We start from the raw sequence: 13,033 nt of genomic DNA on the forward strand, positions 1-13,033 counted from the left end.
GGAAAGCTTCCAGCAGAAGCTTGGAAAGCTTCCAGCAGAAGCTTGGAAGCTTCCAGCAGAAGCTTGGAAGCTTCCAGCAGAAGCTTAGGCTTCCAGCAGAAGCAGGCTTCCAGCAGAAGCTTGGAAGCTTCCAGCAGAAGCTTGGAAAGCTTCCAGCAGAAGCTGGAAAGCTTCCAGCAGAAGCTTCAAGCTTCCAGCAGAAGCTTGGAAAGCTTCCAGCAGAAGCTTCTGGAAAGCTTCCAGCAGCTTACTTCCAGCAGAAGCTTGGAAGCTTCCAGCAGAAGCTTGGAAGCTTCCAGCCGAAGCTTGGAAAGCCTCCAGCCAAAGCAGAGCTTCCAGCAGAAGCTTGGAAAGCTTCCAGCAGAAGCTTGGAAAGCTTCCAGCAGAAGCTTGCAAAGCTTCCAGCAGAAGCTTGGAAAGCTTCCAGCAGAAGCTTGGAAAGCTTCCAGCAGAAGCTTGGAAAGCTTCCAGCAGAAGCTTGGAAAGCTTCCAGCAGAAGCTTGGAAAGCTTCCAGCAAGCTTGGAGCTTCCAGCAGAAGCTTGGAAAGCTTCCAGCAGAAGCCTTAGGCTTCCAGCAGAAGCTTGGAAAACTTCCACCAGAAGCTTGGAAAGCTTACACCCGAAGCTTGGAAAGCTTACCCCCGAAGCTTGGTGCCCACCAGAAGCAAAGCTTCCACCAGAAGCTTGGAAGGCTTCCACCAGAAGCTTGGAAGGCTTCCACCAGAAGCTTGGAAGGCTTCCACCAGAAGCTTGGAAGGCTTCCACCAGAAGCTTGGAAGGCTTCCACCAGAAGCTTGGAAGGCTTCCACCCGAAGCTTGGAAAGCTTCCAGCAAAGGCTTGAAAAGCTTCCAGCAGAAGCTTGGAAAGCTTCCAGCAGCAGCTTGGAAAGCTTCCAGCAAAAGCTTGGAAAGCTTCCAGCAAAAGGTTGGAAAGCTTCCAGCAAAAACATGGAAAGCTGCCAGCAAAAACATGGAAAGCTTCCAGCAAAAGCATGGAAAGCTTCCAGCAAAAGCTTGGAAAGCTTCCAGCAGAAGCTTGGAAAGCTTCCAGCAGAAGCTTGGAAAGCTTCCAGCAGAAGCTTGGAAAGCTTCCAGCAGAAGCTTGGAAAGCTTCCAGCAGAAGCTTGGAAAGCTTCCAGCAGAAGCTTGGAAAGCTTCCAGCAGAAGCTTGGTAAGCTTCCAGCAGAAGCTTGGTAAGCTTCCAGCAGAAGCTTGGAAAGCTTCCACCAGAAGCTTGGAAAGCTTCCACCAGAAACTTGGAAAGCTTCCACCAGAAGCTTGGAAAGCTTCCACCAGAAGCTTGGAAAGCTTCCACCAGAAGCTTGGACAGCTTCCACCAGAAGCTCGGAAAACTTCCCCCTGAAGCTTTGAAAGCTTCCCACAGAAGCTGGAAAGCTTCCACCAGAAGCTTGAAAGCTTCCACCAGAAGCTGGAAAGCTTCCACCAGAAGCTGCAAAACTTCCACCAGAAGCTGGAAAGCTTCCACCAGAAGCTGGAAAGCTTTTACCAGAAGCTGGAAAGTTTCCACCAGAAGGCTTCTACCAGAAGCTTGGAAAGCTTCCACCAGAAGCTTGGAAAGCTTCCACCAGAAGCTTGGAAAGCTTCCACCAGAAGCTTGGAAAGCTTCCACCAGAAGCTTGGAAAGCTTCCACCAGAAGCTTGGAAAGCTTCCACCAGAAGCTTGGAAAGCTTCCACCAGAAGCTTGGAAAGCTTCCACCAAAAGCTTGGAAAGCTTCCACCAAAAGCTTGGAAAGCTTCCAGCAGAAGCTTGGAAGCTTCCAGCAAAAGCTTAAAAAGCTTCCAGCATAAGCTGGGAAAGCTTCCAGCAGAAGCTTGGAAAGCTTTCAGCAGAAGCTGGGAAAGCTTCCAGCAGAAGCTGGGAAAACTTCCAGCAGAAGCAGGGAAAGCTTCAAGCAGAAGCTGGGAAAGCTTCCAGCAGAAGCTAGGAAAGCTTCCAGTAGAAGCAGGGAAAGCTTCTAGCAGAAGCTGGGAAAGCCGAAGCTTCCGAAGCCGAAGTTTCCAGCAGAAGTTTGGAAAGCTTCCAGCCGAAGCTTGGAAAGCTTCCAGCCGAAGCTTGGAAAGCTTCCAGCCGAAGCTTGGAAAGCTTCCAGCCGAAGCTTGGAAAGCTTCAAGCCGAAGCTTGGAAAGCTTCAAGCAGAAGCTTGGAAAATTTCCAGCCTTAAGGAGAAGGCCCCAGCAGAAGTTTGGAATGCTGCCTGCATAAGCTTGGAATGCTACCTTCAGAAGCCTAGATGGCTTCCAGCAAAAGCTTGGAAAGCTTACAGCAGCAGCTTGAAAGGCTTCCTGCAAACATTTGGAATGTTTTTTTGCGGAAGCTTAAACCGCTCCCAACAGAAAAATTGAACCCTTCAGCAAAAGCTTGGAAGGTTTGCTGCACAGAAACATGGCAACTTCCGGCAAAAACTTGAAAGGCGTCCAGCAAAAGTTTGTAAGACGTCCAGCCGCCTGCAAGACTTCTATTCTAGCAGAAAGTGTAGAGGCTTCTGCAAAATTTTCAAGAATTCTCCCTGAAAAAAATCTTATTTTTAAAATGTCAAATAAGATCCAAGAATATCTCATGTGCAAAAAAAGGAGGCTTTACAGCAGTTTTGGAATTGTACACCCAAGTTTAATACTCACCGTCATTCGCCTCGGTACATCGTCCAGGTCGATCCGCGTGACGGTCTTGTTCGACTTCATCGCCTCGTTCAGGTGCTCCAGTCCCGCTGCCAGGATGTTGTTGTTCCGCATATCGATTCGCTGCAGCGTAGCATTGCCACCGAACTCGATCACGTCGCCCATCACTTTGGCCCCGTTATCCGAAAGGTGCGCTCCCTGCAGCCCCAAACTGGTCACACTGCTGTTCGACTTGAGACTGCTTTTGATGCTGGCAACGAAGTCATTGCACAGCAAGTTGCAGCCCACGTTCAGAATCTCCAACGTGGAGGTGTTCTCTATCAGATCGGAGAACGTTTGGGCTGCATTTCGGGTAATCTCATTGTTCCAAAGGACCAACACTTGCAGCCCACACGGACTATTGGCCGATTGATCCGGTGGTGGGACCTCCCTGTTGACGCTCGACTGTTGCCTTTCCAGCGTCCCATTGCGAGCCGCAAACTTGGATTCAATTATTTTCAAACTACTTTTCGAGTCATTCGAGTCGACCGATGTTTCGCTGTTAAGACTTTCCGAGCTGAACGAGCGTTCGTTGGGGAAGACCGGCGCTTGGTTACCGCCCAGGAAAGGACTGTCGTAATCCGCAGACCCTGCACTATCTAAGGATCGCGAGAGGGGTTTATCTTTGACTTCCGTCTTGACGATTTTTAGCGGAATCGTACCGAGATTTTCCGGGACACTTATTGAAGTTGTCACCTCTACGCTGGGTCCGGTGGAAATAGGTTCAATGATTGGGATGGTTGACTGCAGAAGTGGTGGAGGTTCAGAAGAGGCTTCCTGTTCTTCTTGCTGTTTTGCTTTTTCTAACAACAATTGCAGTTCGTCCTTTTTGTGAGTGGCCAACGGCGTGACAGGTGCGCTATCATCGTTATCCGTAAGATTCGGCTTATCTGCAGGTTCTTTGGTGTCTTTATGTTCACTGTTAGTTGCATTGATACTCCTATCTACGAGAAGGTTCTCCTCCACTATTTTGAGATTAGAATCATCATAATCTGCACAAATTTCCGGCGTATCCTCTTCCATGGGTTCTTCCGTCCTATTCCCGGTGGAATTTTTCTTTGGAATATCCGTCTTCAGCCGAAGCTCGGGCATACTGGACTCAAATTCACTTAGTATACTGTCCTGTTTGGCCAGTCTTGCTTTCTTCGGTCCTTTCACATCCACTTCATCAACGCCGAGGTCGAACGATAGTTCTATAGTCTGTTTCTCTCCTACGCCTTCCCCTGGACCATCGACGTCACTAGCCCTATCAGTCCTACTGTTGTCCGCCTGATCACAAACCACTAGACCAGAATCAACCAAATTATCACCACTAATGTCACTGGGCGTTTCACTATCCCCCACTCCATCCAATGCTGTAGTTACCCCCACTAGCCCAACCGAGTGCTCCTCCAAGCAGCTGCTGCTCTTCTGTGTATTCTGTACTTCGGTGCTCACCACAATACTTCCGCTACTATCGCTATTCGTTTGTTCGGCTTCACTAGAAACACTACTATTAAGACCACTATCATTATTTGTACTTTTCTCTTGTAAATCTGAAGATTCTTCTAACGCAGTTGTGGCGGCTACTGCCGTTTTTGCACTCGGAGGGCTGGGTGGCGGTTCCTCTTCCTGGGTTTCAACCGGCGGTGACAGGCTGGTCACCATGTGCAGACCTTCTCCCGACGGTGTGCGCACGGGTAAGGCCGGCGTTGGCGGTGGTGTCTTCGGAATTTCCTTCGCCACCATTGCCAGAGGCGTTGGAGACATGGCACCGGATAACGAACTTTCGGGCAACTTAGGCTGATCTTGCTGTTGCTTGGCGTGGGTGTGCTTCACGCTGTGACATAACCGTTGTTGTGATGTTTTTCCGTAAGGATTGGGAAAGTAGTTTTTGTTGGAATTGATGTTCTGCAGGCTGCTAGAGAGATCCGCAAAACTGAACTCACTCTTCCGTTTCGTTTCCTGCATTGTTTTGAAGTAGATGGATTGCTCGATCAATGCGCTCACAATGTACTCTACACCCTTATCCTGGTGAAAAGAAGAACAGAAGATGGCGAAGGGAATAAGATTAGAGAAGATTATTATTTTAGAACTTATACAAATATGCGTTTTTACATTTAGATCAAACAAATAAGGATTATTAGTGAATAATTGGGAAAGAATGGAAAAAGTTGAAACATGGAACGATAAATTAAAAATTCATCAGAAATTTCCAAAAATCCGAAATGATCGTCACATACCCCAATTTTATTATTGGATATATCCAACAACTGAATATAATAGTTGGACCGTAGCAGCCCTGCAATATTCTTGGCATCGTCACAGGTCAACTGATTGTGTGCCAGCGATAGCTCCCGTAGTACGGTGTTCCTCTTCAGCAAATTGCACAATGATGCCAGCGGGCGCTGACTTAGCTCACAGTGTTCCAGCCTGAGCGTATGGAGAGCGGAAGTGTTCAGGGCTTTAGCCAGATCCGTTGCATGATGATCGGACAGTTCTGGGCCCCGGGCGATGAGCACGTTCAGCGCCTGGCTCTTCTTGACCATGTTGATGGCGGCGAGCCAGCTCTTGTTCGTCATGGCCAGATTGTCGGAAACGTCCAGCTCGTTGGCAGCTTCGTAGTATTCAATCATGTCGAACAGGACGCTGGCACTCGTGTCGTCCAGTCCGGCGTTGGAGAGGTTAATACTGCGGTACTGAACACGTTTGAAGATCTCCTCCAGCGCTTCGCACGAGCCATGGCTGAGATTCTGATCTTTGAGCGACAGAGACGGCACTCGCTGATTCGCCGCAAGGTCGAGCTTGTTGAGGTGCTCCGTGATTATGGGAAGCGGCTCGGTGTAGTGCTTCCTACAAGAAGTCTTATACAGATCGATGAGCTCTGCCACGCTTATGACGGTCACTGAAAGATAATAATGGAAAATATTATTGGTAAAATCTTTTTGGTATTTTGGTCAATATTGCTTATCGAGAAACAGAAGCAACTGCAGTCAAAAAAGATTTACACCCGCACCAAATGTGTCATATACAAAACGTTCATAAGGCCGGTATAGCAGCGACTTCACGACCGGCTACCTAAAGCCCAAGCGTGGTGCGATACCGAAAGAGCCAAGTAAGTGATTTACAGGCTCAGTTTCGCCTTCTGATTTCGACTGTTAACCTACCTCTTTTCAATCACTACCCTACCAACAATCTGCAAACTGAGCCTTATATAAGAGTACCAGTTACTCAAATCATGAACTTATGTACAAGTCTCTTCCCCACCACTAGGACTGGAAGCAACTATTCTGGGCGAGGAACTTGCCTCCGGAAAAGCTCTGCGGAGGGAGCACAACCTCGTCGATTCCGTCGCCAAACCCTTTTTTACCCCGTTGCCGCCCCCATCTCTGCCGCTTGTGGGTTTCGGACCCTCAGTACACAAAAATGTCTCGTATCGAAGCACCAGCACCCGTTCCACCACACTGGCGCTGTAGTGAAGCATCAACGGTTTCTCTAACAACATGTGCGCCTTGGAGCTGCTGGTGTCACTGCCATGAACCTGACACTCAGTGGACGGAATAAATGGAAATCGGCCAAAATGTATACCAATCGGCCACTGTGGGTGAGTGAAATCCCTGCCACCGAAATCATCATTGACGCCGAATAAGCGATGGTTGCGGTAAGAGTAGAGTGCCCCCTCCCGGTCACCATAGTTTCCAGTTACATTCCCAGCGGAAAGTTCAAGTATCGGCAAGGCAAACTGGTGAGTATATTCGAAGGACTGCCATCGCCGGTGGTCATACTTGGCGACGTGAATGGCTACCACCACTCTTGGGGTAGCCGTTTCGACAATTCCCGTGGTAATGCAGTTTTCAACGCGGCAACCGATGCAGACCTGATCGTGTTAAACGATGGCACTCCCACCTGCTTCCGAGGGTCGGTGGAGTCGACCATCGATGTTTCGCTTGCCTCGAACTCGGTCGTAGGTAGGTTCCTATGGTCCACGGACGTGACCTCAGAGGTAGCGACCACGCACCGATCATTGTAGCGCATGGACAGTTCACCGACCTAAACCAACGACAGACCGCGCTGACGTTACGACCTAGACCTACGACGGAGTAGCTACCAGCAGCTGATCGAAAGAAAACTGGATTCTAGCCCACCGACAACGATCATCGAATTATCTCCAAACAATACTCCAAGACCAGTTCCAACCAGAAAACGGAAAAATGCGACTACCGCCAGACAGTCGCAATCTGGAAATATTGCTCTCCGAGTATTGAACGGCCCGAAACGACTGCAGGCCAGTGTTGTCCTACACCCAGTGCAAAAAAATCTGCTCTTTGATTTTACTCTATCTAAACGATTTTATAGTGTTAACTAAGTAAGTGCAACTAATAGAGGGATATTTGAATTTTCTTAATGTCATGCCAAACTATTGAAAAAATGCACACCAGAGCCACAGGAGCGCGCGCGCTGAAAATACACTGAAGTGTTTTCACTGGTGTATTTTCAGTGCGCGCTCCTTTAGCTCTGGTGTGCATTTTTTCAATAGCTTGACATGACATTTAAAAAATTCAAATATCCCTCTATTAGTTGCACTTACTTAGTTAACACTATAAAATCGTTTAGATAGAGTAAAATCAAAGAGCAGATTTTTTTACACTAAGTGTAGGACAACACTGCTGCAGGCAAAACAATCCGGGAGGAAAAAGAACGAAGCTGAACGGATTTTTTGGGTGAACTAAGCAGCGATCAAACAATAACCGAACTATGGCAAAGGATAAACTGTTTCAACGTAAAAAGGCGGGCAAAAGGAATTAGCCTGAAAATCAACGGTTGTACTCTACGCGACCCGGTCATCATCGCAGATGCCTTGGCTGACCACTTCAAGACGCAATCATCCTACGAAGAATATCCCGACCAGTTCAAGAGGAAGAATGGCACTCCGGCTTCGATAATATCGGCGTTCCAGGTCCCACCGAGCAATGGTGAGTACTAAAACGAACAATGAGCACCTACTTCGTAGCACTCGGTCAAATACTGGAGGACGCAAGGAGAAAAGACCACCACGTAGAGCTAGCATCCCTGGATTTATCCAAAGCCTACAGTCGCACATGGACACCCGGAGTCCTACAGAAGCAATCCGGCAATTGGCTCATTTTTATAAAGAATTTCCTCACGAACCGTTCTTTCCGTATTTTGCTGGTAAACCACACCTCTAAAGCGGTAGAAATCGGGATCCCTCGGGACTCTATCATCGCCGTCACGTTCTTCCTAATCGCAATGGAGGGTGTCTTTGCGGAACTACCCAAATGCGTGTACATTCTTGCGTACGCCGACGACGTTTTGCTGTTGACAATAGATAAGCTACAAAAATCGACACGTAGGAAGCTCCAAGCAGCCGTGCGATGCGTAGCGAACTGGGCCAAATCCGCCGGCTATCACACGGAAACAAATGCATACCCACAATCATGAATAAAAAATCATGAAATCATGAATCATGCCAGTTCATGAAATCATGATTATAATTCATGATTTCAGGAACATTATTCATGGTACTACGCAATCTTCAACAGTCGACAAAATGTTGAACCGGTTATACTTCGAACGCTCCCTTCCCAAGAAGTGAGAACGGCTGAAAGGTAGCACGCCGGACTCTCACTCGGTGTACTCGAGTTCAAAATCCCTGTTGAACTCTTTTTTTTTATTTCTCGATCTCAACAACCAAATCGTAACGCATTGGTAGCGTTACGCGAAAATAAATCATGAAATTATGTTTTACATTCATGGTGTATTTTCATAAAATGAAAACACGTTGGATTCATGAAATCATGAATTATTTTCTCATTTCCGGGAACGGATTTTTACCCGTACAGATGGCAGCAGGGGAAAGCGTCAGATCTGTGACTCTAACAGTGGCGTTTCCCTAATCTCAATCTACCTGTGAGCTAAACTTAAATTTAAGGAATTGGTGTACGGAAATGTATAGAATAAATACATTTTGATTAGTTTAAACGACTCTGATAATTTTATTTTTCATTTAGCCAGTCAAAATGTCTAAATTTAATTTTTTGTGTAAGTGCTTTATTCTTTTTCCCTTCTTCCTTCTATCTTCTTCCTTTTTCTTCTTCCCTCTTCCTTCTTCCTTTTTTTTTCTTCCTTCTTCCCATTTGCTTCTTTATTCTTTCGGCCTTCTTCCTTTATCTTTTTTCCTTCTTCTTCCCTCTTCCTTCTTCTTTCTTCCTTTTTAATTATTGTTTCTGTTTCCTTCTTTCTTCCCCCCTCTTTCGTCTTTCTTCTTTCTTGTTCGCTCTTCCTTCTTCCTTCTTTATTGTTTCTCCATTTTTCTTCCTTCTTCCTTCATTCTTGCTCCATATTTCTTCTTCCTTCTCCTCTCTTCTTTAATTCTTCTTCCTTCTCCCTTTTTTCTTCTACTTTACTTCTTGTTTCTTCTTCCTTATTTCTTGTTTCTTATTCCTACTTCCTTCTTTCCTCTTCCGATTTACTTCTTCCTCACTTCGCACTACAGTGAACTCTCCCTAACTCGATATTCTGTAACTCAATATTTTCTCTAACTCGATGAAATTCAAAGTCCCTTGAATCTAGCATATTGCGCTCCCTCCGTAAGTCGATATCTCCCTTACTCAATATTCTCTAAGTCGAAGTAATTTTCTAAAGCATTTTCACCTCGCTAACTCGATGTTGTTAGAAACAGTACATGCACGACATAGTTAGTAGTTAGAAGTGAAAAGTGATAAGTGAGAAGTGAGAAATGAGATATGAGAAATAAGAAGTTAGAAGTGAAGAATGAGAAGTGAGATATGAGATGTGAGATATGAGACGTGAGATATGAGAAGTGAGAGAGGAAAAGTTAGAAATGAGAAATTAAAAGTGAGAGATGATAAGTGAGAAATGAGAAGTGAGAAGTAAGAAGTGAGAAATAAGTAGTAGGAAGTGGAAAATACAGAGTAAGAAGTGAAACATTCGGAGTGCGAAGAGAGTTATGAGAAGCGAAAAGTATGAAGGGATAAGTGAGAAGTGGAAAGTTAGAAGTTAGAAGTGAAATGTGATAAGTGAGAAATGAGAAGTCAGAAGTGAGATTTAAGAAGTTATATGTGAGAAGTGAAAAGTGAAAAATGAGAAGTGATAAGTGCGAAGTCAGAAGTGAGATATGTGAGAAGTGAGATGCGCGAAGTGAGAAGTGAGAAATTAATAGTGAGAATTGAAAAGTTACAAGTGAGAAGTGAGAAATTCAAAGTGAGAAAAGTAAAGCGAGAAATGAGAAGTAATAAGTGAAAGGTGAGTAGTGGAAGTGAGAAATGAGAGGTGAGAAGTGAGAAGTTTAAAGTACGAAGATCGAAGCGAATAGTGAGAAGTGAAAAGTTAGTAGTGAAAAGTGATGAGTGAGAAATGAGAAGTCAGAAGTGAAATATAAGAAGTTATAAGTGAGAAGTAAGAAGTGAAAAATGAGATGTGCGAAGTCAGAAGTGAGATGTGTGAAGTGAGAAGTGAGATGCGCGAAGTGAGAAATTAATAGTGAGAAATGAAAAGTTAAAAGTGAGAAGTGAGAAATGAGAAGCAAGAAGTGAGAGGTGAGTAGTGGGAAGTGAAAAATTAGAGGTGAGAAGTGAGAAGTTTAGAGAACGAAGATCGAAGCGAATAGTGAGAAGTGAAAAGTGATGAGGGAGAAATGAGAAGTCAGAAGTGAGATATAAGAAGTTATAAGTGAGAAGTAAGGAGTGAAAAATGAGATGTGCGAAGTGACTCTTCTCATTTCTCACTTTCCGCTACTCACATGTTACTGCACACATCCCACTACTCAATACTCACTTCCGTTTCTCAGTACTCACTTCTCAGTACTCTGTACTCATTTAAAAAAAATCTCATTCCTCACTTCTCAGTTCTGGCTGTTCAACATTCACTTCGAACAGCTCTCTTCTCACTTCACATAATAAGGAAACAAATTTTGACTGTTCGGTTTAACGGCATTCGGTCAAATATAAATGTGTTTCCTATCTCGATACCTCCCTAACTCGATGGTCCCTTCAATATCGAGTAAGGGAGAGTTCACTGTACTCGCTTCTCACTCCCCACTTCTCATTCGGCCTAATGACCATCCGGCCTAATGAGCCAGCATCCACTGGTAGCGATAGCCGGTCCGCGCAGAGATGTCGTCTAGTGGCTAAATTTACTACGGTAAGAGCGTTTAGAAACGCATTGAGCCCAAAGTGCCCTTTACGTTCCAACTAATAGTTCTGACAGGCTTACAAACATGGATTATGGAATAACGAAACGTGAGGTCGGTAAGCGGATATGTGTTTCTCCAGAGTGGCGGAGCTTTTTCATGGAGTTCTAAGAGATAAGCCACGGTGGCTCTATCGACCACTGAAGCAGAGTACATTTCAACAACTACTCAAGAAGACGTCTGATGGATAGGATTTCTTCGTGAGCTGTACAATATCGGCGATGCCTTGGTCATAAAGTGTGATAACAAAAGCTCGATCTGTTTTTCTGAGAAAGAGATGGGTTTTTCGGCGAGAACAAAGCACATCGATGTTAGACACAATTTCATTCGTGAACAAATTGAAATGAAGGCAATACAATTAGAACATGTGGCTTCCAATCTACAAGCAGCAGATGTTCTGACGAAAGCGTTACCTGGACCGAAACTGAACGAAGACCGGAAGATTTTAGGTGTCATACAAATACCCACTCAAGGCGAGATATTATCATAGTGAGCGTTGTATTTCTGTATATAAATAAATTCATTCGTTGCTAATTACTGTACCTGTTCAGACGTTTCATTTGTATCATAAATGAGGTGTTCTACTGTAGCTGGCACGCCCCACCCCAACACCCTAGGCCTAAATGGAGACGAGTTAGCTGTCGTTCTATCGCTTGCGTGCGGCGCGGCGTTGCCGAGAGAAAGGCTAGCGAGGGGGCCATTTGGCATAAAGACCATTTGGCATAACGATGGCATAAAAATTATAAGAACTCTAGGAAGAAGCTCAATTTACATCTGTATCATATATAGCTTGCTGACGTTTAATCTTCTTTCTTTTTCAAACGCAAAGGCTGGATAGGATTTGTGTTTATCGGGAAACATTTCCCGATGAAAACAAATCATATCCTGCCTACGCGCTTGAAAGAGAAAGATGATTAAACGTCAGCAATCCTTATTATTATTTACATATGACTTATTCTGGGCATACGCGTGTTTTAGGGAGTAATTTACTTTTTTGGTTAATTCCGGGTAAATTTTAATTTAAATGGATTTAAATGAAGAAATAATGCGCTTACTGCAATGAAATTAGAAAACAACAAGGCCAGTAAATGTCAAAATTTATGAAGAACGAAAGTTCCGTGCAGTGCCCTATTCCTGAAAATGTGATCTCTTAAGGTATTTTTTTTCAAATGAATGCTTCGAATGGAGGAATGATCTACTCATTAGAATTCTTACAACTAAATGCATGCGTTATAAGGAGAAATCGAGTGCTTTAAAAGATGAAATCATCAGCTCATTTATCGTATTCCGATCGTGTGCGTAGAAAAGAAAGCATATACGCTTCAAATGTTGCGTTCTATAGAGAAATGGGTCATCTAGTATTCTGTCCGGAAAAGGCGTACTTTTGAAAAATGGGTCATTTATTCTTTTGCCTTTTTCCGGGCAAATGCGTACTTTTAAAGGAGTCATCTACTCTTTTGCTTTATTCCGGGCAAATGCGTCGTTTCAAAGAAGAAGTCATCTACTCTTTTGCATTATTCAAATGCGTACTTGTAAAGAAGGAATCATCTACTCTTTTGCATTATTCCGGGAAAATGGGTACTTTAAAAAAGGAGTCATCTACTCATTTGCCTTATTCCGGGCAAATGCGTACTTTTAAAGAAGGAGTCATCCACTCTTTTTCCTTATTCCGGGCAAATGCGTACTTTTAAAGGAGTAATCTACTCTTTTGCTTCATCCCGGGCAAATGCGTGCTTTAAAAAAATGAGCCATTTACTCTTTTGCCTTATTCTAGGCAAATGTACACTTTTAAAGAAGGAGCCATCTACTCTTTTGCATTATTCCGGGCAAATGCGAACTTTTAAAGGAGTAATCTACTCTTTTGCTTCATCCCGGGCAAATGCGAGCTTTAAAAAAATAAGCCATTTACTCTTTTGCCTTATTCCGGGCAAATGCGTACTTTTAAAGAAGGAGTCATCTACTCGTTTGCTTCATCCCGGGAAAATGCGTACTTTCAAAAAAGGAGTCATCTTGTTTTATTGCTCCATCCCTGGCAAATGCATACTTTTAAAGAAGGGGTCATCTACTCTTTTGCCTTATTCTAGGTAAATACGTACTTCTACAAACGGAAATCATAATATATTTCTACGATGAACCTTTTTTTTTCA

General features: G+C 44.4%; 1 protein-coding gene across 6 annotated transcripts in view; it reads right to left on the reverse strand.

The window, feature by feature from the left end:
• The window catches only part of LOC134223345 (serine-rich adhesin for platelets), a 160,597-nt gene that overhangs the window by 16,213 nt on the left and 131,351 nt on the right, over positions 1 to 13,033 (reverse strand). For all 6 annotated transcript variants that reach the window (XR_009982544.1, XR_009982548.1, XR_009982536.1 and 3 more), the window contains exons 4-5: positions 4,900 to 5,561; positions 2,642 to 4,687 (exon numbers count right to left, since the gene is read on the reverse strand). Coding sequence is in view for 3 of the 6 variants with exons in the window: in XM_062702511.1 (XP_062558495.1) it covers positions 2,642 to 4,687; positions 4,900 to 5,561 (2,708 nt within the window). In the remaining 3 variants the exon portion in view is untranslated. The remainder of the gene's footprint in view (positions 1 to 2,641; positions 4,688 to 4,899; positions 5,562 to 13,033) is intronic.

This window comes from Armigeres subalbatus, chromosome 1, assembly GCF_024139115.2.
Source record: "Armigeres subalbatus isolate Guangzhou_Male chromosome 1, GZ_Asu_2, whole genome shotgun sequence".
Taxonomy (NCBI): domain Eukaryota; kingdom Metazoa; phylum Arthropoda; class Insecta; order Diptera; family Culicidae; genus Armigeres; species Armigeres subalbatus.